The 21,173-nt window shown below is 35.6% G+C and overlaps 3 protein-coding genes across 5 annotated transcripts; all 3 read left to right on the top strand.

Annotated features, from left to right (window-relative positions):
* Nucleotides 1-3,576: 3,576 nt before the first annotated feature.
* Nucleotides 3,577-5,971, top strand: LOC107097192 (ferritin, lower subunit-like). 2 transcript variants are annotated; one of them, XM_015394241.1, is made up of 5 exons: nt 3,577-3,691; nt 4,292-4,395; nt 4,517-4,663; nt 5,235-5,360; nt 5,437-5,970. In XM_015394241.1, the coding sequence occupies exons 2-5, from the start codon at nt 4,294-4,296 to the stop codon at nt 5,590-5,592; spliced, it is 531 nt and encodes a 176-aa protein (XP_015249727.1). In that variant the 5' UTR covers nt 3,577-3,691; nt 4,292-4,293; the 3' UTR covers nt 5,593-5,970. The 2 variants fall into 2 exon arrangements, with proteins under 2 accessions (XP_015249727.1, XP_015249728.1); XM_015394242.1 differs by lacking the exon at nt 3,577-3,691 and adding an exon at nt 4,083-4,137 and having other exon boundaries at nt 5,437-5,971.
* A 2,464-nt stretch (nt 5,972-8,435) lies between these two features.
* On the top strand, nt 8,436-12,654 carry LOC107097210 (synaptotagmin-1-like). The gene is made up of 8 exons (XM_015394265.1): nt 8,436-8,637; nt 10,314-10,492; nt 10,576-10,674; nt 10,806-10,973; nt 11,175-11,342; nt 11,717-11,831; nt 11,954-12,087; nt 12,176-12,654. Exons 1-8 carry the CDS (start codon nt 8,436-8,438, stop codon nt 12,383-12,385), a joined length of 1,275 nt encoding a protein of 424 aa, XP_015249751.1. The 3' UTR covers nt 12,386-12,654.
* A 1,676-nt stretch (nt 12,655-14,330) lies between these two features.
* Nucleotides 14,331-20,580, top strand: LOC107097211 (dynein assembly factor 3, axonemal-like). Of its 2 annotated transcripts, none has more exons than XM_015394267.1 (12): nt 14,331-14,390; nt 14,577-14,666; nt 17,255-17,361; nt 17,448-17,541; nt 17,628-17,782; nt 17,873-18,061; nt 18,176-18,298; nt 18,394-18,519; nt 19,363-19,474; nt 19,739-19,853; nt 19,992-20,066; nt 20,242-20,580. In XM_015394267.1, the coding sequence occupies exons 2-12, from the start codon at nt 14,585-14,587 to the stop codon at nt 20,381-20,383; spliced, it is 1,320 nt and encodes a 439-aa protein (XP_015249753.1). In that variant the 5' UTR covers nt 14,331-14,390; nt 14,577-14,584; the 3' UTR covers nt 20,384-20,580. The 2 variants fall into 2 exon arrangements, with proteins under 2 accessions (XP_015249753.1, XP_015249754.1); XM_015394268.1 differs by having other exon boundaries at nt 18,397-18,519.
* The last annotated feature ends 593 nt before the right edge of the window (nt 20,581-21,173 follow it).

Raw genomic sequence — 21,173 nt, forward strand, 5'->3', positions numbered from 1 at the left:
GATCACCTACCTGTCACAGCAGTGAATAAAAATCCAGAGCTGCTGATTCCATTGAACACAGTATAAAGAATAAAACTGTATCTTGTCCCAGCAGTCAGACCAGAGACCACGTGGTTTACTACATCAGCATCAGTGCCAGTCACATCTTCAGGATCACTATCATTTATCTTCAGTTTGTATGTCTTGATGTTATTAACTTTTTCCCACTCTAAAGTTATACTTTTTTCATTCTGTCTCAACACATTTACCAGTCCTACATTCGGAGGGGGGGCTGTTAAAAAAGCAGATAATGTCATATAAGAGAAAGCATTTTTATTACTTTATTTTATTACTGAGCTATTATTTTTTCTTTTAAAAAGTAAAGATAAATCTGCAGTTCATACTAACCGGATGTTGTTTCCATGAATGTCAGTTCTGTCTTATTTGTTGTTTCTATTTCTAACATGTTATTACAGTCTGCTACAATCTGAAACATGATTAAAACTTTATCATTACACAATATATTATATTGCTTAAAAAATAACATCATGGTGCAATCTATCATTTAATATATACCTTAACATTTTTCCATAGCACATAGGATCATATGTTTGCTACAATCTAAACTACACCTACATGGTGTAACTTCGAAGCCCTGAAACATTTTGAGGTTGATATGCAGGAAACACAGAAATCATGAAGTCAAATTCAAACTATATATTCCAGATTCTTTAGTCAAAAGTCTCAGTGAACAACAGACACAGGCAACATTCTCAATAATCCTATAATACTTTAGAAAACATGAGTTAGATTGCTGTAATAAAATAAAATTAAAAGAAAACAAACCTTTTTATGTTATTTATGTCATTTATGCATTTATTTTTTCTTTTAAGCAAGCAGTAATAAATGACATCACCCCATTTGACACTGACTAATTTCTCACAATCTGAGAAAGTCCTTATTTCTGAGTTATAAAATGTTTTTTCTTGGTGCTGCTTTCTGTCTGTACTGACTTTTTAAGCAGCTCCTCTTTGGACTTCAGTACAGCAATGACTATTATGAGCTCGGCCTTAAATGTGGTTAAACATGTTTTTATAGTTTACGCTGAAATATAAAAAGCACTTACCCAAAGAAGGCTGAAAGAAACACACAGCAACAGGGATCCCAATGTGAATTTGAAGGATAAAAGCTTCATCTTTGTTATTGATTCCTAACCTACATAAACAATGGCGTATCAACACAACAATAGGATCATAAGCAACATTATCTGGGTGGGCCCCATATGAAGTACAACAGGTGATAAAGGTTCAGGATACGGCGACAGTTTAATAAATTGGCCAAGAAGAAACAATGAAACAATTCTCAGTAGATAAACCAAGACTGACTTCTAACAAGGTAATGCACCTTCTGTTGTACAAAATATGTCAAAGAAAGAGTTGTACTTACTGATACACTGAGGAAGAACTGTGGAGGCCAGGTTATTCTCAAGAGAAATCTCAAATGTTGCCCCGCACAGAGACACTTTTCTGCTCTCAGATAAACCTCAACTGCCTGCTTCTAGTCTGGCCCATTTGTTGACAAAAGTAAGACTTCCTTATCAACGCTTATTTACTAGTGTTTATAGCATTATATTGTCTGTAACAGTTCACAGTTCAGCTTGTGACTGGCTGGGCGCTTTTATCTATTAAGGAAATATTGAGGAAATCACAAAATTAAGGAAAACATGTTTTTCATGGATTTTATAAACATGGATTTTTTTTCTATACATCTTGTAAACAGAGATATTTTTCTTTTTAATTTTGTCACTTAAAATCACAGTTTGACTTGATTTTACCAAAGATTTTTTTCTGCTGTTTTATGCTCGGTCACAGTTTTATGACTTCCCTGTGATAAGAAGCTATAAGGAACTTCAATCCTTAAAATATGTCAAGTTGAACTGTGCTATCAGATGGACTTCATAAGTGTATTAAAACATGTTCCAGTTATCAATGTAACAACAGAGGTTTACGTTTAAAGACTCATTTCCTCAAGCAGTTTAAGTATTCACACAGTCTGTGAGAATAGGATGAACAAAACCAGAGAGGTTAATGCATAGACATGTTATTATAAAGCATGAAATACGATTTGTGAGAAAAGGTGCCCAGCACTGCCAATGAACAGACAGTGATGGACCTTAACCCAAATGCCAAGCATCTCTGGGAACTCCTTCAAGGACTATCTTCAGGTTCAGGTGACTACCTCTTGAAGCTCATCAAAAGAATCCCAAGAGCGTGCGAAGCAGTAATCAAAGCAAAAGGTGGCAATTTTGAAGAACCAAGAATATAAGACATATTTTCAGTTGTTTCACAATTTTTTGTTAAGTATATATTTCCACGTGTGTTAATTCATAGTTTTGATGCCTTCAGGGTGAGTATACAAAATAAAGAAAACTCTTTGAATGAGAAGGTGTGTCCAAAAGATTCTATTACATTATATGATACAAATCAGAATCAAATGTATTGGGCATAATCTTGTTTGAGTGCAAAAAAAAGTTATTTGACTATGTTTTTCCCATTGTTTATGCTGTAATCTACAGTCCAATCAGCATGTAAAATAAATCACAAGATGTTTGTATGGATATAAAGAAAAAGAGCAGCTTGTACAAATGTACGCCTTCTCTCTCATCTTATCTAAGAGGGATTGGTGATAAAGTACCCTTTTTCAGCCGGGATGTTAAAGGCTATCGTTTAAAGAAGGTATGCTTAATGTAAAAAAAACAACAACAAAAAAAAACCTTATCGGATCGCTAATTCAAACTATTGTAAATACCACTAAGAGCTTTTATATGTTCAGATTAGAGTTCTTCATTAATCATTTACAAAGAAATCATTCAGAAAGCCGTCCAAATATTTAATTAGAAATTCAAAAAATATTGTATCATATTCAAATGATGGGGTTAACAGAAGTGTTTCTTTGGGCTCCTGCACATATAGAGGTAAAAGGTAATGAAATGGCTGATAAGAAAGCTAAAGAGTCGATAAACAAAAGTTAGAGTGATATAAGAATTAACATGAGTAAATAAGAGGTTAAAAGCATTATTAAAAGAAAAATTCAAGAAAAATGGTAGAAACAGTGGGAAGAAGATATAAAGGGATGCTTTACAGAACACAAAGAAATGTTGGGGAAGTTTGATGGAAAATTGGGAGGAACAGAATAAAGGAAAGGATAACAACAAGACTACGGTTGAGACATATAGGACTTAATTCAACATTACAGTTTATGAGAAAACAGGAAACAGGAAGTTGCAATGTATATGGGGAATCCGAAAAGATAGAACATGTTATGTAATAACTGTAGGAAATATCAAAGACATAGAACATAGCTGATTAGCAGTCTTGAAAAGATTAAAGAGCAGTATTGTCTAATACATATTTTAAGGAAAAGCACTTATCAAGCACTTATTTATTGGTAACAGGCTTAGCGAAAAGAATACTTTTTTTTTTTTTTTTAGCATGTTTGTCCTGATCCACACTCCTTACTGGTTGGTGGCAGTAATGCGCCATATAGCTGTTTGCCAACCGTCAATAAATTCTAGAAGAAGAAGAACTATTGTAAATGAATGTTCATGGACAAGTGCGAACGCTAGAGGGCGGCAACGGTTTGTAATCAGCCGTAACCTTTAAAAGAAGAAGCTAGCTTGCTTTGTATTGTGAGGTAAACAAGACGCCAGCAAGTAAGTATTTTTTCAGCTCTAGAAAGAATAAAAGTATCGTCTTTATTTACGATAGTTTTGCCAGTTGTTAAACGAAAATACGCTTGTAATTCTTTTAGGGAACTATATGCTTAAAATATTCACAACAAACTGAATTAGCCTTTTGTTTGTGCTAACGTTGATAGCTTGAGCTACTGTCTAGAGTTGCTTCAAATGTTGATTTAGTATAATGTTAATTTTATGTTATTTTAAACTCCCACTTGTAAGTTTGAAAGTAGAGTGCGTTAGCCTAGTCTAGCTCAAAAGGACAGTTAGCAGTGTATGCTAACGTTACGTCATTGCTAAAATCGTTATCAATCAAGCACACATGATTCCTGTTGGGTGGGAGCATCACAGAGAGCCTTTAAATACTGATGCTGTCAAAGCCTGGTCAACTGGCTTCAGGTAGAAACGGACCAGACGTTTAGGTAAACCTATTCATTTTCACATAGAGACTAAGAAATTTTTACAGAAAAATATTACTTAAATCATTCTGTCTTGTTTGTTTTTATTATAGTGTTTAACCAGTTGTTTTGGGTTTTACATAACACAAGGTCGCTTTTTCTTTTGCTTGTCTTTTAGAAATGCAGACTGCCGTGAAACAAAACTATCATGCGGAGACTGAAGGAGACATCAACAAGCTCATCAATCTGAAACTCACTGCTTCTTACACCTACCTTGCCCTGGTAAGTCTATTTTACTCTTAACTGTTAAAATAACTTATTAATTTAACCCTTTTGCTGACTCATTGGATTTAATTCTGTTTTCTGTGCCATAATCACGAATATTTCTTTCTTTGTATTTCAGGGCATGTATTTTGACAGGGATGATGTTGCCTTGCCACACTTCTCCAAGTTTTTCCTGGAGCGCTCTGTGAAGGAGAGAGAACAGGCTGAGAAGCTGCTGGAATACCAGAACACCAGAGGGGGTCGGATCCTGCTTCAGACCATCGCTGTAAGTATTGAAGAGTTTTATTGATTCCACAAAACCTGAGTTGTATCAAGTTCCACCATCAGGCGGTTTTCCCACCCATCTGCAATGCGGTGAAGTTATTGGCTTCAGAACAGGCGTTTAACCTTGGGCCGGTTTGAAGTACAGCTCAAATGTTATGCATACTGAAATGTCATAAGCTATTTTTTTTTAAATGAACAGTTAATGGTAAATAAAGGGGGAGGGGGCATTGAATAACAATAGCTTACTTCAGATTGGCAGTTAGTAGATTAAACATTTTTAAAAGGTAAAATGACTGGTGTTTCGGGTAGATGTGGTCATTTAATTAAACAAGGTATAAAGTTTAAATTTAACCTGCACTCAATTTGGAAAAAAGGCTAATTTTAATATATACTTTATTTTTTTTTGCAACAAGGATTCTAGTCTGGAACATAACTTGAAAGCAAAAGTTATAATATTGCCATAAAATGCTTTGTAAGAGCAAGTTTTGGGAGGTCAAATGTGATTAAAGAGCTGAAGTTGATATACTGGGCTGTAGAAGCGTTTTTGTTTTAATGTCCTATCTGTTTTCTAGAAACCAACTAGAGAGGACTGGACTGGAGGTCTGGATGCTTTGACCTTTTCCCTGAAATACCAGAAGTCCCTGAACACTTGTATCCTTGATGTGCATGGCAGAGCTGGTAGCCACAATGACCCACATGTGAGTTTAGCTCTGATTTTTAACAAAAACGTATTCTATTTTTGTTTTTTGCATCACATTTTAATTTCTTTTCCAGCTGTGTGACTTCCTGGAGCAGGAATTTCTCATCGACAGCCACGATACCATCAAAAAGCTAGGCGACTACATTGGCAGTCTGACCCGCCTTACTTCATCTGAACCTCATGGATCCATGGGAGAATACCTGTTTGATAGACACACTCTAAAAGATTAAACTACTCCATCCATGGTTTCACGTTTACAAAAATGAACAAACAGGTCAAAGCTGCATTTATTTCTGTAAAAGAAAACTTGACAATATTTGCACATTTAACCCTAAACTCCTTTCTTTTGTAGCAAAACTTCAAGAATAGGTCAAATGTTAACTGGAATAAACACAGCCTTTCTAAAATAACTTTTAAAGATGTTCTCATGATTTTGTAGCAGAGTGCCGTGATGATATGCTGTTACTTTGAAATGACTCACATTTGAGCCGTACCATGTCTCATACATTCCTAGGTTCTGTGTGTCTCTTTTTGCTTAAATGGAAATCATTTTGATTCAAACAAAAAAAGGTGTTTTAATATCTGGAAATGTATTGGAAACAATAAATAAAGTCCAATTATGTATAATAAACATTTTGGTGCTGTTTTTTTCCCTTCGGATTTTTCATGCAGTCTGAGGACTGGTTCAGTCATGTCTGTTCTGGTCAGATTTTGCTTACTCATGGTGTCTGTGGAGTAGGACATAAATTATACGATGGTTTGTGGCTGAAATTCTGACTAAGTTATAATGATATGGTTGCTGAAGCAGCTTTGAATAAGTACAGTTGGTTTTAAAAATGACACTTTGTGATGTGAAAACAATGATTACCTGAAAAAAGGTTGAGCTGTAAGGTAAAATTCAACATGTATAGATGAGCTGGGAAATAAACACTTAATTGAAGCAACTCTGGATTAAATTTCAGCTTTTTAGTTGAAACTGCCAATAATCTGATCTGTTCAGCTCTCAACCTATAAGGTTTTCTTCAAATTTTTTTTCCTTTAAGTTTGTAGATGTGTTTGAAAGTTTCACCCCTTTGTTACACAAAGCATTGGACCTTTTTCTACAACTTAAGCAATCTAACTGGTCAGGAAGCTTGTTAAAAGGAAATGCAAGAGTGTTTATATGGGATCTGGTTGTGAAAAGGAAAATCATGCAGATTTTTCTGAATACCTTGTTAATGATTTGATCAAACCAAAATGTAGGGGGTTTTTTGGCCTTTAATCGGAGCAATGAAAAACTACAGTAAAACAGAGTATCAAGTGAACCGATTGAAAAATCAATCAAGATGGCTGAAGATGCAGTATGAAATACCAGTGTTTAACTGAAATGAATCTAGTTTGGTGTGTAAAAGTGAAGTTTGCATGTCAGCACTTCTTGGGATTACACTTTGGTAAAATGAACAGAAGAAAAGCAACAACTGAAAGTTGTTTATAGATTAACAGCTATGCTGAGGGGATTAGAGAAGGGCTGGATGCACAATCTCTTCAGTCTGATGAGTAAACAAACACTGCCATTAATACTGCAGTAACTTCACTACATTAAGAATTTTCATTGGTTTTATTCTTTGGTTTATATCAGAGCACCAGTAGTAAAAAAGAAATACCTGTTTTTATACAGTATGCAACAGATGCGTCGTCAGCCTTCTTATATCAGGAGGAGGGGGGTGGGGGATTAAATGATAACACTGCTCTAGTGATTTGTCAGTACTTTGATGGAATGGGTTTCAGGAAGCTTGCCAGCCAGGGACAGCAATAGGAGAGGTCTGATTGGAGTCTGAGGGCTCCGACGAGCCAAAGTGGATGTGAAAAGGAAAACATCTAAAACTAAAAGTCTTTCCAAATCTGTTCTCCACATAGAGAGAAATCAGGGAAGCCAACAGCAGGTAAGAGAAAAATTAAATCAATATTTTGGTCTTAATAAAAAGGGATCAGTGAGGAAAAATTACATTTGTTTCATAACATTGTGCACAAATCAAATACAAGAGTACGTAATCCTGGTTGTGCTTTATTTCAAAAATAATAAACGGATGTCTGCAACAAAAAATATATGTTGACTTTTGAATTAATAACTATTTGTTTTTTTTTTTACTTTTACTTTTTTTGCGGATTTTGTTTTTTTAATGTTGGGGACATAAACCAAAATTAAATGACATTACATTATATCCCATCACTTCTTTCATCCATCCATCTATTGTTGCATCTCAAATGCTGCTGTAGGCTTTAAATAGATGACGCAGTTTTTGTCTGTATAAGAAAAAAGTCATTCCACATCTTTTTCAATTTTTGTATTCATTTAATTTTTTCATTGGTTTCCTAGATCCCCATGTATAATGTAGAAGACTAACTGTAAATTGCAAATGCAATAAGTCTTACTTATCACACAACTATTTAAATCTCTAAATATTTTTTTATTTCCTTTTTTATAAATAATTTGCTTCAGTGGATTATAATCATTTTGCTTAACAATTATCAGTAATGAAAATATGTCTAATCACTTTATAACATGGAAAAATAGTCTGTGTCATTACATAATACCTAAACTTTATGTACATGCCTGTAAAAAGCCATCAAAAAACAAGCTTTAAGATGAAAGAGGAAATAAAAAGGATGAAAACAGGTAATATAAGATTTAAAAAAAAATTAAAGATAACATCTTCTGTTTCAAGAGAATTTTTCGTTTCCAGAGAATTGTGGATTATTATTGCACAGCCAGATTTTAATCCAGCACAGCAGAGAGCATGATCAAGGGAAAAATGGGGTTGGGATGAACATGGGAATGAAAGCCTGGGTTATGGGATGAAGGAGATGACAGACAGTATGCGAGTAACAGAGGGATTAAGGTCAGCCATGTTGAGCATCTGGCTTAAGAGATGTCCTATGCTCCTGGTCCTTACAGCAACACATGATCAGAGGGATTACATAGCATACATGCAAAAATGTGTCACAGCTCACTGAAGAGCCAACTACAGAGGGACAGCTAACAGACTGAACCAAGAATACTGGCTGCACTGACTTTACTGTTTTCACAGCTGAGATGAGGCTGGTCAGTGGCGGGCTCCGGGCCCGAAGGGCCGCTGAGCCGTCCGAACCAGAATCTGAGGAAACAACGGAGCCGTCCCATCATGAGCACGTTCATCCAGAACACCATCATGAACACATGCATCCAGAACATCATCCAGGACATGACTACAACCACATGAAGGAGAAGTTCATGAATGAGCTCCATCACCTACCAAGTAGGACACAGACACAAACAAGATCTATTCCTCTGCTGGAATAAACTGATTAATAGTCTCACTTCTGACTAATTCTTTAAAATAAAAACTTTCTGTTTAATAGAACTGCAAAATGACATTTTAATATTGTTTTAAGGTTTTCTAATTTTTTTTTATTTTGCCACTATAAACATCAGTGCAATAGGACTTAGCGGATTGGAGAAAACTAAAACTGAACCTTTAGGCCACACATCCAAAACCCTTTCTGTAGAAAAAATATAAATAAAAATAGAAAAGCAGCCCTGCTGCAGCTTATCATGCTGTGGGATTTTATTTTCACCAGAACAAGGAAATACTATTAAGGATCGATTTGAGCAGGAAACAGAAAAACATTTCAGGCTGTTACATCTGATTGATCAAAGCATGATATGTGTTTAGAACGGCCCAGACAAAGTAGAGACAGATAACCAAATAAGAGTAGAATTGTAGGATCTAATATTCTCAGATGTTCTCCATCCTCTCTGACTTTCTTTAGTAGCAATGCATAGCCGCACTGCAAAAGCAATCCAGAAATAAGTAAATATTTCTTAGATTAAGTGTATTAAACTATAATTTCAGTAGGTAAATAAGGTGATTTGGCAAGAGAATGAATATTTTTACTCTTAAAATAAGGTAATTAGGTAATATTCACTTGAAATAAGACAATGAAATAATTTTTTCATATTTTAAATGTAAATTGTCTTGTTCTATTGGTGACGTGTCTCACTTAGCTCCTCAATTTAAGGGAAAAAAATACCCTTATTTTAAGAAGAAATTATTTATTTAAATTTGCATTTGAAGTGTTTTAGAGATGTATTTTAGAACATCTAAAAATCTAACTGTAACCATAGGTCATGCTACTAGAAAATGCCTCAGAAGCTGACTACGAAGCATGATGCACATGTTATAGCTTTATATGTAACTGAATTTTGAAATTTCATCTAATTATTCTATATGGTTATTTGTTTTTTTTTTTGTTTTTTTGTTTTTTTGCATTGGCCAGTCTAACAAAATTCAGAACAAACACAAAAAAACTGTAAAAATTTAAAAAGTTTAAGGGGCATGCAATCTTTGCATTAAACACAGCTTTTTTATGAAATAGTGTTTTGAAGAGTATTCTGCTAAAAAAAAAAAAACAGTAAATCCAAAAAACACAAAATAAAATCCAGTGGGACTTTGTTTCCAAGTCTGAAGATGTTTCGCTTCCCATCTAGGAAGCTTTTTCAATTCAAAATATCAGAAATAGCGTTGAGTTCAAGGTATTTAGAGTGGACCAAAAACAAAGTCTTGTTTTGCCTTAGAAAAACAGTAAAGCCTTAGATTGCAGTGGTAAAGAGCTGAGTTATACTTATTAGGCTCATACAGAGGCACTCCCAGCTGGAGGAGTGTTATTATTATCTGATTGTGGAGAAGGGTGTTAACAAACTAAACACACGCTCAACAAACCCTCTACAGATAACTGCATGCTTTTACAATCCTTAAGAATGAGACAAAAGCTTTTAGCTTAATTTCTTTCCTCCAAAAACATATATTTTATATATCACAAAGCAACATGTCTTAAAAAAGCAACTCAAATTCCTTAAACTGATTTTTATTAGAACTGCAGTCTGCTTGCATGTTGTAAATATGGGATGAATTCATCCCCCCCTGTTTTGCAGTTCCAATGTGGGCAGTGGGAGCCATTGTTGTGCTGGTCCTGGCTTTAGTGGCATGCTTCATTTTCTGTGTTTTCAAAAAATGCTTTGCAAAGAAGAAAAAGCCGAAGAAAGTGAGGGAGAGGAAGGCTGGGGGTCGCCGCAGAAAGGAGAAGGATGGTGATGGAGAGTCAGGAGAAAAGGTTGGTTTACTGATGTTAGGCTGTTGATATTTTACTTGGTAAACTGCTTTGTGATCAATCTTGTCTCATGTTTTATGTTGCAGGAAGGAGATGGGAAAAAGGATGGAGAAGAGGAAGAGAAAGAACAGGAGAAGTTGGGCAAGTTGGAGTTCTCCTTGGATTACAATTTCACAGATTGTCAGGTAGGCACTGCATGTAAACAGATGGATCCATTAAAAATACTTTATATTTGCGATGAGAACACAAAGATTCATTAACAGATAGTTTTCCACTGTAACTTCATACTAAACATGTTTTTTTCTTTCTTTTAAAGCTCATAGTGGGCATCCTTCAGGCTCAGGACCTTGCTGCAATGGACATGGGGGGGACTTCAGACCCCTATGTCAAAGTTTTTCTGCTTCCTGACAAAAAGAAGAAATATGAGACCAAAGTTCAGCGTAAAAACCTGAGCCCTGTTTTCAACGAGACTTTTATTTTCAAGGTACCTCAACACAGACCACATTTTATCGATAAAGTTCCTTCTGCTGTTATATTATATTCATAACTTATTGCAGGACTGATGTGGGTGAAGATTTTCCTATCCTAGTAATGTTAATGTAGCTTAACTTCGTCACTTGTTGTGTGCAAACAATCATCTGCTTTCCTCTATTTCAAATCAAGTTTTAACATTGTTCCTTCTTAGATCCCGTACGCGGAGTTGGGCGGAAAAATTTTGATTCTGCAGGTTTTCGACTTTGATCGTTTCTCCAAACACGACATGATCGGTGAAATAAAGATTCCCATGAGCAGCGTTGATCTGGGCCAGCCCATGCAACAATGGAGGGACTTAGAAAGCGGGGAGAAGGAAGAGGTACAGTGGAGTGTTTGTGAGAACAGTATTATCAACTATTCAGATAAATGTTTACTGTTATGTTTGATATAGATGAGGCCTAAAACAGGCTTAACTTTCATGAGACTTTGGTTGCAGGCTTTTTTTATTTTATACCAAAATTATCAGATATATATATATATATATATATATATATATATATATATATATGGCTTTTATGCTGTAAGAATAATCTGATTGAGGGTTTAATACGTTAACTTTTGAAAAATTTATATAGCCTCCATACCAAGAGGCCCGTGGCAACTAAAGTCTTGTAATTTAAATCAGGAAAAATATGTGGGCTGTTCCTTTAAACACTATTTCCACAAATTCTGACAATTTTTTTCTGTCTTCAGGAAAAATTGGGAGACATATGCATTTCCTTGCGCTATGTACCCACTGCTGGAAAACTGACTGTAAACATCATGGAGGCAAAAAATCTCAAGAAAATGGATGTTGGTGGTTTATCAGGTAACAAAACGCCTAATTTTCCTCCATTTTGACAATATTGTCAATATTCTCTCACTTTGTAGCCTGGAGGGGAACTGCAAACCCCAAAATGATATACTATATAATGCTCCCTCTTTTTTTAGATCCTTATGTGAAGATCGTTCTGCAACAAAATGGGAAGCGGATTAAGAAAAAGAAAACAACAGTAAAGAAAAACACCCTCAATCCCTACTTTAATGAAAGCTTCAGCTTTGAAGTCCCCTTTGAACAAATACAGGTGGGCTTTGCCTTATTGCTTTCTTTACAGTGTTTCTCATCTTAAAGAGGAAAGATAGGATTTCATTATTTTATCTTTATTTTTCCAGAAAGTGCAGGTTGTCATCACAGTGTACGACTATGACAAACTTGGAAGCAATGACCCCATAGGGAAGACCTTTATGGGCTATGGAGCTACAGGTGTCGGCTTGCGCCACTGGTCGGACATGCTTGCCAATCCTCGACGTCCAGTAGCCCAGTGGCACACCCTCATGCCTGAGGAAGAGGTGGACGCAGCACTTAAAGCTAAACCTCGTTAAGAGCAGGACCTGATCCAGCACTGAGTCCATCTGGGAGGTTTGGGGGGTTTTAAAGTAGTTTTTGTTCAGTTTTTCATGTTTTCTTTCACGGCCCTATGAATAAAAGCACCAGAGAACCCGTCTCCTCAGGGTAGAACTTGATTGGACGTGAGCTTTTCCTCTTAGGGACTTTTGGACCCAAATCATTGCTGAATCCCTTTTTTTGTTTGTTTGTAACTCGTCTTTACTTTGTATTTCTATGTGCCTGTGTACAATACAGATCATGTTGGTTTGGCTTTCTATGTTTCCTTTAAATTTTAAAATCTGAGTTTCAATATTTGGAAAACCTACTTAGAAATAATATTCAGAATCTGTGAAACTCTTTATATATATTAAAATATTTGCTAATTCTTGTGCTTTTCTGTAATAAATTCCTTCTCTATCAAAATAAAGAAGTTTTGACAGTTTTACAAAATCACTTCTTCCCTTTTAGATAGATCAGCACCAGTCCAAGGTATAAGCAAACTTAGAAAATGCTGATGAAAAACATTATTACCATCGAGTAAGTGGAGAGATGTGCAATTTGTAAAAGGAAAGCAACTAAGAAAATCCTTTATACTGTAACTTGAGGGTTTGGTAAGACGGGGTCAATGGTTAGAGCTGTTTAATCACACATGCTTGTGTCTGAACTTTTCATGTACAATTTAAGTGTTTGTAAATAAAAGTACACACAACAGTCTTTTTCTGTTTTTTCCTTAAAAGTCACAGCCGAACCTTATAATGTTAAAATGTTTTAAATACTTTCAAACTGGACTGTTTTATTACAATTATGTCATAATATGTATTTCATCTGAGTTAAATGAAGCCTCTTATTCTGGAAATTATTCAAGTAAACTATTAGATGTTATCAGTTTTCACCTAACCCTGCACTTTCCTTATCCATTTCACTATGCTTGTTAATAAATTACATAAAATATGAGTTTTAATTAACTCAAGTTTCTTTAAATATTTCCATTACATCATCTTAAGGTACCTTACAAAAGAAAAACAAGCAATTCTATTCAATCCTATGATACAAAGTTAAATAAATTCAAATTCAATACTAATTATCAAACTGGAAAGCATCTCATCTCTTTAAAAGTAAACCCCACAGATTGTACAAAGTCCATGACTTTAAAAATATCTATCCTCCTGGAAGAGCATAAAGTGACAGAAGACCATTGACTTCCCAGCAATGCCTCATACTGATCATGCATGTAGCAACAGTGGGAAGTAAAATTCCCCTTTGACAGGAAGACTCAATGAGAATGGCCATATGCCCCGACTGACTTGGATATTGGGAGACTGAACAATATTACAAAAAATAAACAAAGCAGGAAAGACCTATAGTAGGTTCTTAGTTAAGGAAAGAGTATGATGGAGGTATAGTGGCTTCATCTAGGACATACAGATATGACACAAAAATGATATTACCATAACCAAAAATGTATCCTTAAAAGTAGGATGAAAAAAAATGTAATTATCCAGTCTGATTATTTTTAACCTGTGTTTTCTTTCAGGAAAGCCTAATAAAATAATAGGGGAAATTGAACAATAACAAAGAATTATATATTCAAATTAAAATATTTCTTGAGACTACTGTAATGTATTGCCAAATAAGTAAATAAACTATTTATAGCACCTTTAACAGATAGATTGCAATGTGATTTGCAGAAATTGGATAAAATAGAGCACAAATATAGATGTAGTGTATTAACATAGACCAACTAATTCAAATATTTCCAGGCTGTAAAATTTAATTTGTGATTTGTTGACTGCAAAATCAGGCTGAATGGAGAACGTGGCCTCTATATATGTATCTACTGAGGCCCCCTCCCTTCAGCCTTCGGATGGGGCTCTCCTAACAGTGATTCACCATCTCACCGCTAGGTGGCTCCCTACTATGGACAGCGTTGCCTAGCAACTGAACTCAAACTTTTTGCCAGGATTTCAACATCCCCGCTGCTGTTTATCCACCTTGCATGAGGTTAGTGTTTAACCTATCTTTTGCGGACTTTATCGCTCTTTTGAAACCTGTCATTTCTAGCCTAAAACTGAAGTATATGTTTTGTCTGCGTTATTGGTAGCAAAGTAACATCGACTGAAGAGCAACATGTTCGGGCTCTTGGTGAAGCCCAAACATAAGGACTGATGTTTCCCTGTTTCTGTTCAGATTACAGGATGAGTGCGGGTCGGGTGTCTGAAGGAGCCGGTTGTATTACCTGGTGGGGCTTCAGTCCAGCCAGAAATTTGCTCAGTTTTGGTAAGAAGCTGCAGATGTTTTCATATTTGGATCATAAACTGCACGTGCGTTTCCGATTGGTTTAAAGCGGCACGCGCCAGCCAATTAGTGGATCAGAAGGCTCCCAAATCAACAATACTGGGTATTTTTTTAGGGGTTTCTTTGCAACTAAAAATTAACAATAAAAATAATAAAATTCATATTTGTCAGCGCACAGTCATGTTTTACAAATTATTAAAAAAATAATCTGAAGGGATTAGCAGCTGATATTTAATGCATTCTAATTAAATACGTTTTTAATTGACGTTTAGCAATACAATAATTAACAGAAGTAAAAAAAACAATCCTGATTACCCACATATTATACAAATAAATAATAAATATATAATTATGGCAGAAATTATACCTCTTTAAGATTTCCATTTTTCAAATGTGAATCAAAGCTCTATCCATGCATACCACCTTGCAGCATCATGCTGTTTTAGGTCATGAGGGTACACCTTGGATGTGTTAATGCAGAAAACTGAAACGCTTTTCTTTACGATCAAAGCTGATTTTTACCAGTATATCCCGAAAAGGCTACAATTATGAGTACAATAAATATGTGTTCTGTTTTAAGAACAATCTTATTCTGGGCTTTTGGTAAAATTAGTTTTGATTAATTTAATTGTGAGCAACAATCAGCTCCAGAACTGAAACCATGTTTTTCTTTTAAAAATAAAATCTAACAATGATTTATTTAAACATACTTATTGTAACTTCACCCCACCTTTCCAATAAGCATACAGTCTGGATTTCTTAAAAATTCTTTAGTCTGTTCTGGATGCTAATTTATTATAACTGTGTCTAAACAGTTTTTGCCTTTTTTTTTTTACCCATGTCAAATATTTATTCATCTCATTATAAAACACCTATGCTAACTGAATGCAAGTAGGCAAGTGAAATTTCACCTCTGTAGCACCTTTCACAGACCTATACGTCACAAAGGACTTCAAAAGGGCAAAGCCATTAGAAAACACATTTTACATTTAGAATATATTGACAATGTGTATGTTTAACATGGTGTAGGCAAAATTGTGAGTTAATAATAACTCATAATAAAGTCCATTATTGTCCCTCAGTAGGGAAATTCAGCTGAACAAGCAGCAAATTGAAAAGCAAGTGAAAGCATGCAGAATCCCAAAGGTAATATATGACAGCAATTAGAGTAGGAGCAAATTTAAAACATGAGGAAGAAAATGAATCTATTAAAAGAAATATCCTCAGATTCATTAACAGCAGAGTAAAATTAAAATTTTGTATGTTCCTTTTCAAGATCATATTTTCTTGATAATACAAAACCCCCCGAATGCTTGCACTTAAAAAACACTCTACAAAGACAACGGAACAACAGCAGGTATGTAAACAGCTTATTGAACTTGTTGGGAGCAATGGCTATAAAGTCTAATAGCTGCTGGGAGGAAGGATCTGTGAGGATGCTCCTTTGTGCACCTTAGATGAAGCATTCTGGTGCTGAAGGAGATCTGTAGTTCGAGAGACACTGTCTCATTGTGTTGCTTTTTGTTAAAAGCTCTTTTGTGCCCTACCATCTCTTTTGGACAGGGAATTAGACCCTAGACCCTAGTTAGATTTTAACCTCTAAAGCACAGAGGGTCTCAGGACCAAAGTCTGCCTGAAATTACATATTTGAATTAAAGCAAGTACAGCTCCAAAACTATAAACTGGAAATATAATTGTTTGTATTTTAATAATAGAAAGGCATTGAGGAATGCTTTTCAGATGGAATCACTATTTTAAATGTCACCATGTCTGATTTATAGGTGATTAAACAAAGAAAAAATGAAAAATATTTAGCCTCGCCAAATTTTTTTTTCAAAATAAACACAACAAAACACACTGAAACCCCATATGAAACTCTAGATGAACCCTCAGACTTTATAGATCCACATCTTGAATACAACTCAAGCAAATTTGGACTGAATAAGTTTTAGTTGGCAGTGTGCTAGGTGGAAATGGGATTTTTGGCATAGTGCAAAAAATGCATTTTGCCACTCATAAAAGGGAATCTGGCCAGACAAACATGCTGATTTACATAATTGGAGACCTTCTGCAAAAGCAAAGCCTTTGCTCCTAAGATATCACCAAACTAAATAGAAAATAAGAATAACAGAGCAATGATATCACCAAACTACATAGAAAATAAGAATAACAGAGCAAGCTTATGTAACGTATGCGATCACATCACCTGAAATAGTTGCACAATTAGCTCTCACCCCTCATTGGAAGGGTTTGAGCCTCTACTGTAGTTTCCAATGATGTTTCCATTAGGGGGTGCAGATAAATATCTGCTGTTGCCTTACCTTCGCAGAGTTACATGTCAGGTGGAATTTTAGATCTCATTTTATTTTTTTTACAGCTATAAAACAAAAAGTACTTGTAAAAAATTATTTTGAAACATGTTTTAGGAATTTTAAAGCCCCATTGGAAAAGGCATGTGGACAAAATACCATGTCGCTGTGTTTTGGCCATTTTTATAAATAGATAAACATGATGACCTTTGTGTTTAGTACTGGATGCTGAAAAGTGTTATATGTGATGTTTGTGTCCAGGTCCAGAGAAGTCTGAAGGAGAAATAAATGTACTGTTAGTTGGCAGTGGGGATCCAAGACATATTCTGAAGACTATTGCAGATTCTTCAGCAAAACAAAAACTTCATGTGAGCAGTAATTTAATTTCTGTCTTTAAACACAGACAAGTGGTGGGTAAATGCAGCAAGAGTTACACATGGTCTCTGTTCTGTAGATATGGGTGATGGAACAAAGCATGGAAGTCGTGGCTCGGCAGCTGCTGCTTCTCTACATTACACTTATACCAAAGGAAACGATGGGAATTAACGGTACATTTTGCTTTGATGAATTTATCATTTTATAAAAGCAACATGCTTCTAAAACTTTTTCGATTCGTTTTTGGGGGTTTTTCCAGAGAAGACAGAAGTTTTCTTGGAGCTTTTTGGAAATGCTGAAATACGCAGTCAGACTGAAGAGACGCTGCGGCAAGCAGCATCACAGCTCATTCTCTCCGTTACTGAAACAGTGGAGGATGCCATGCACGCCTGCCTGAACACAACATTTCTTAAGGTAAAACCGGCTAATAAACCTTTTTACTATGGTGCTAAAAGCAGAAGGCAAAATTACAAATGATTAAAGATTGACTGAATCTTTCTACAGTTTAAGGAGCGAGATGAACTGGCCAGGATATTCAAGCTGTGGATCCAGCAAATTTCATCCTCAGGTTCTTCTCCTGTCGTCATGTCCAAAGCCTGGGATTATCGTGTCAGGCAGCATCTCGGTACGCGTTACGACTCCAGGAAGGGATGTTTTGACTGGGACCTTAAAATGAAGCTGCATGAGAAGGGGGTGATGTAGAATTTTCACACTTTATCTTTTTTTTTTTGCAAAATAACTGTTACAGAAAATATTATGTTTCAGTAAATACAGAGTTTTGTTGTTATTTTTTTTTTGTCCGTGTAGTGTGGAGTCATAAGCACCAAGCAGTATATGCAGTGGAGAGAAAAGGGATTGGCATTTGAAATGAGGGAAGGCGTCTACCAAAGAACCAATCCCACTTTAGTCTCCACAAGAGTTTTTAATCATGTGAGTGCATATCTATTTTGATGAACTAAAGAGTTTCGATATGCAATATGATAATCAAAATAATTTCTTTTTTTTTTATTGCACTTGTTTCTCAGCAGAAGGGAGACAAGGTTGGCTTTCAAGGCTATTGGGGAGACATTGTTTCCAGCCCTTATCTCTCATTTGGTATTGAAACTGATGACGAGAGCCTGTTGAGAACACAGAACAGGCAACACGTCAAGGTAAAATAGAGCTGCATTAATTGCCTTTCAAACTGTTATATTGATTTGATGTACATTTAGTTACACACGAAATATTCATACCATTTAAACATTTAAAAGTTTGTCACTTTACCTCCATACCTGGGAGAGAAAACGTCTCCTTCACTGTCTACTTAGACATGACACTTCACCCCCCTTTCCTGCTGTCGATGGTTAGAGCTCCTGGTGGTGCCTGTGTGCGACAGCCTTGCTTCTCTTAGTGTGCCCCATGGCAGCTGTGGCTACAATTTAGCTTATCACCACCAGTGTATGAATGAAGGAATGACTGATTGTAATGTAAAGAGCTTTAGATTTGATAAAGCACTGACTATATAAATACATGCTATTTACCAGCTAAAGAGGTAGATTATCATAAATTAAATAAATCATATCATAAATATTTAATGAAAGAAAGAAATTCACATGGAAGAAGTTATCAGTAGGTAGATGTCTAATCACAAGGCTACAACATAGTGATTTAAATCAAAAAGCATTTAAGTTTAGCATGTCCTAGTCAAAGTCTAGACCAAAACCGAAAAACCGAAAGTTGTTTTGTGAAGAAATGGCTGGTAAAAAGATATTGTGTTGTAATTGCTGTGAAAACTGGTTTCACAAAGTTGTAATACACCAAATTGATATATGAGAGTGAATACAAAGACATATCCATCACTTTAATTTGAAAAGCTTTCCTATTGTCTATAATTATAATTTTTTTTTTTTACTTCACACATTAAATCAAAATAAAATAACGTTTCTAATGATTGTGCTCTTATGTTGACGATGTGTTGTTTTGTTTTTTTTCCTTTCCTTTTCTCCCCTGCACAGACAGCCCAGGATATCTCTTGTTCTAACATGCAGGGATTGTTCCAGTCTCTGTCCAGCAGAGGGCGCTGCCTCACCACCGCTCATTCAGACGCAGAGAAGACTCCCAAACTGAGTCAGTAAAAATCATTTAGCAGGTTAAAGGTTTTGATAGACAATTTACAACAACTGAAATGTTTACCCTAAAATGATACCAGAATTTGCATGTAAAAAGACATTTTAACAAGAAATTATCTTGTTTTATTATCAAGCCTTAATGATCAGTTACTTCTCTTCCTCAGACCATTCTTAAAAAAAAAAAAATATATATATTGTTATATTTAGAAAAGCCACTAATTTTACGTCATTGTCAAAATTAATTTTCTTCATTCTTCCTCAGATTTGATGCAGCTCAGTGGGGTCTCTGTAACATTTCTGCCATTGGACTCTCTTCAGAAGCTCCCATTGAAGCAGAAGTACTGCCATTACTTCAACACAATATATTTCTCTGCCAAGTGAGAGGATTTACCACCAGTATCCTTTTCCTAGACCTGATCTAAACCTTATAAGTCTCCCTCTATCTTTATCCTGCTATTGTCCACTGACTGCAGATTTAACTGCTGAGTATGTTTAATTTCTGTCTTTCTGTAAAGCTGCGTGCACCAGTTGGGCCCCATGATGAGACAGATTGCTGCACCAGACGCTGTGCTTGTCGTGGAGCTGGCCAAGTGAGGGTTTTTATAGAAACATGGCTTGTTACCATGGTAACTCTACAGTCACAAGTGCAGTGACTGCTATGTATCTGTGCTTGATTTTGCTTATTCACTGACACTATGTATAAAGTTCATAACATGTGTGATTGCAGGGTTTTTATTGAAGTTTGTGTGTGATTGTGTGCTTCAGGTACATTTTGGATCTAAACAAAAGACAAGAAGCAGGCTTTGTGGAGAAAGTGGCGAGCTTGGCTCTAGAGGCGGGATTTGAACCCTGGCGTGAGCACGCCGCCGATGACGTCTATGCAGTTTTTGTTCCGCAGAAGAAGTGAAAACGTTTTGCTTCATGACAGCTCTCACTGGTTCAGCTGTAACCACACAATTGTAAAGTTGTGACAGAAGCACAACACCTCCAGAGGCATGTTTCTAGGGTCTTTGAACTAAAAATTGTAATTAGATTGCATTTAGGTTTGGTATGTACTCTGATTTATAGTGTGAATAGCTGTAAAGCATCAACTCTTTAAAAGAAAAACAGAAAATAGATATGCATGATATGTAGTTTATGAAAGAAATAAAAGGTTTGAATGTAATAACATTAAGTTGTTTACCAGATTCTTTTCAGTTGAGAGATTTTCCAGCTGACACTTCCTTACTTTTCTTAGGGCAAACAGAGATATTGCAGAGCTGTAATATCTATACTAACTGTACTGTTAGAAGGGCCTTTCTTATTATTACTTTGGCTACAGCTCCACTCATCCAGACTTCTGGTTAGTGGTTGCTAATACTTAAATTATGAAAATAATGTTTTTATGCAATGAACCTGAAATCGTGTTTACTAATGCATGCTTGGATTTAAACCAAAGTAATCCTACAGAGGAAATCTGTGTAACACTCTGACTCTATAACATTTTCTCAGTTTTTCCAGGATCGTCTCATGTGTTGATCTTTCGAGAGGTTTCGGAGCTTATCTAGGAGAACCCCTCTTAGAAAAATAAAAGCGAAACTCCGTTTGCCTTCCAATTGAAGCCTGTTTTATAGTTACCATTACCCGGATGACTGAAAATCCCCACAGGCTTTACAAAACATAATTTTTTAGACTTTTGGTCTGCTTCTTCAAAGCAT

Source organism: Cyprinodon variegatus, unplaced genomic scaffold, assembly GCF_000732505.1.
Source record: "Cyprinodon variegatus isolate N-32 unplaced genomic scaffold, C_variegatus-1.0 Scaffold679, whole genome shotgun sequence".
Classification (NCBI taxonomy): domain Eukaryota; kingdom Metazoa; phylum Chordata; class Actinopteri; order Cyprinodontiformes; family Cyprinodontidae; genus Cyprinodon; species Cyprinodon variegatus.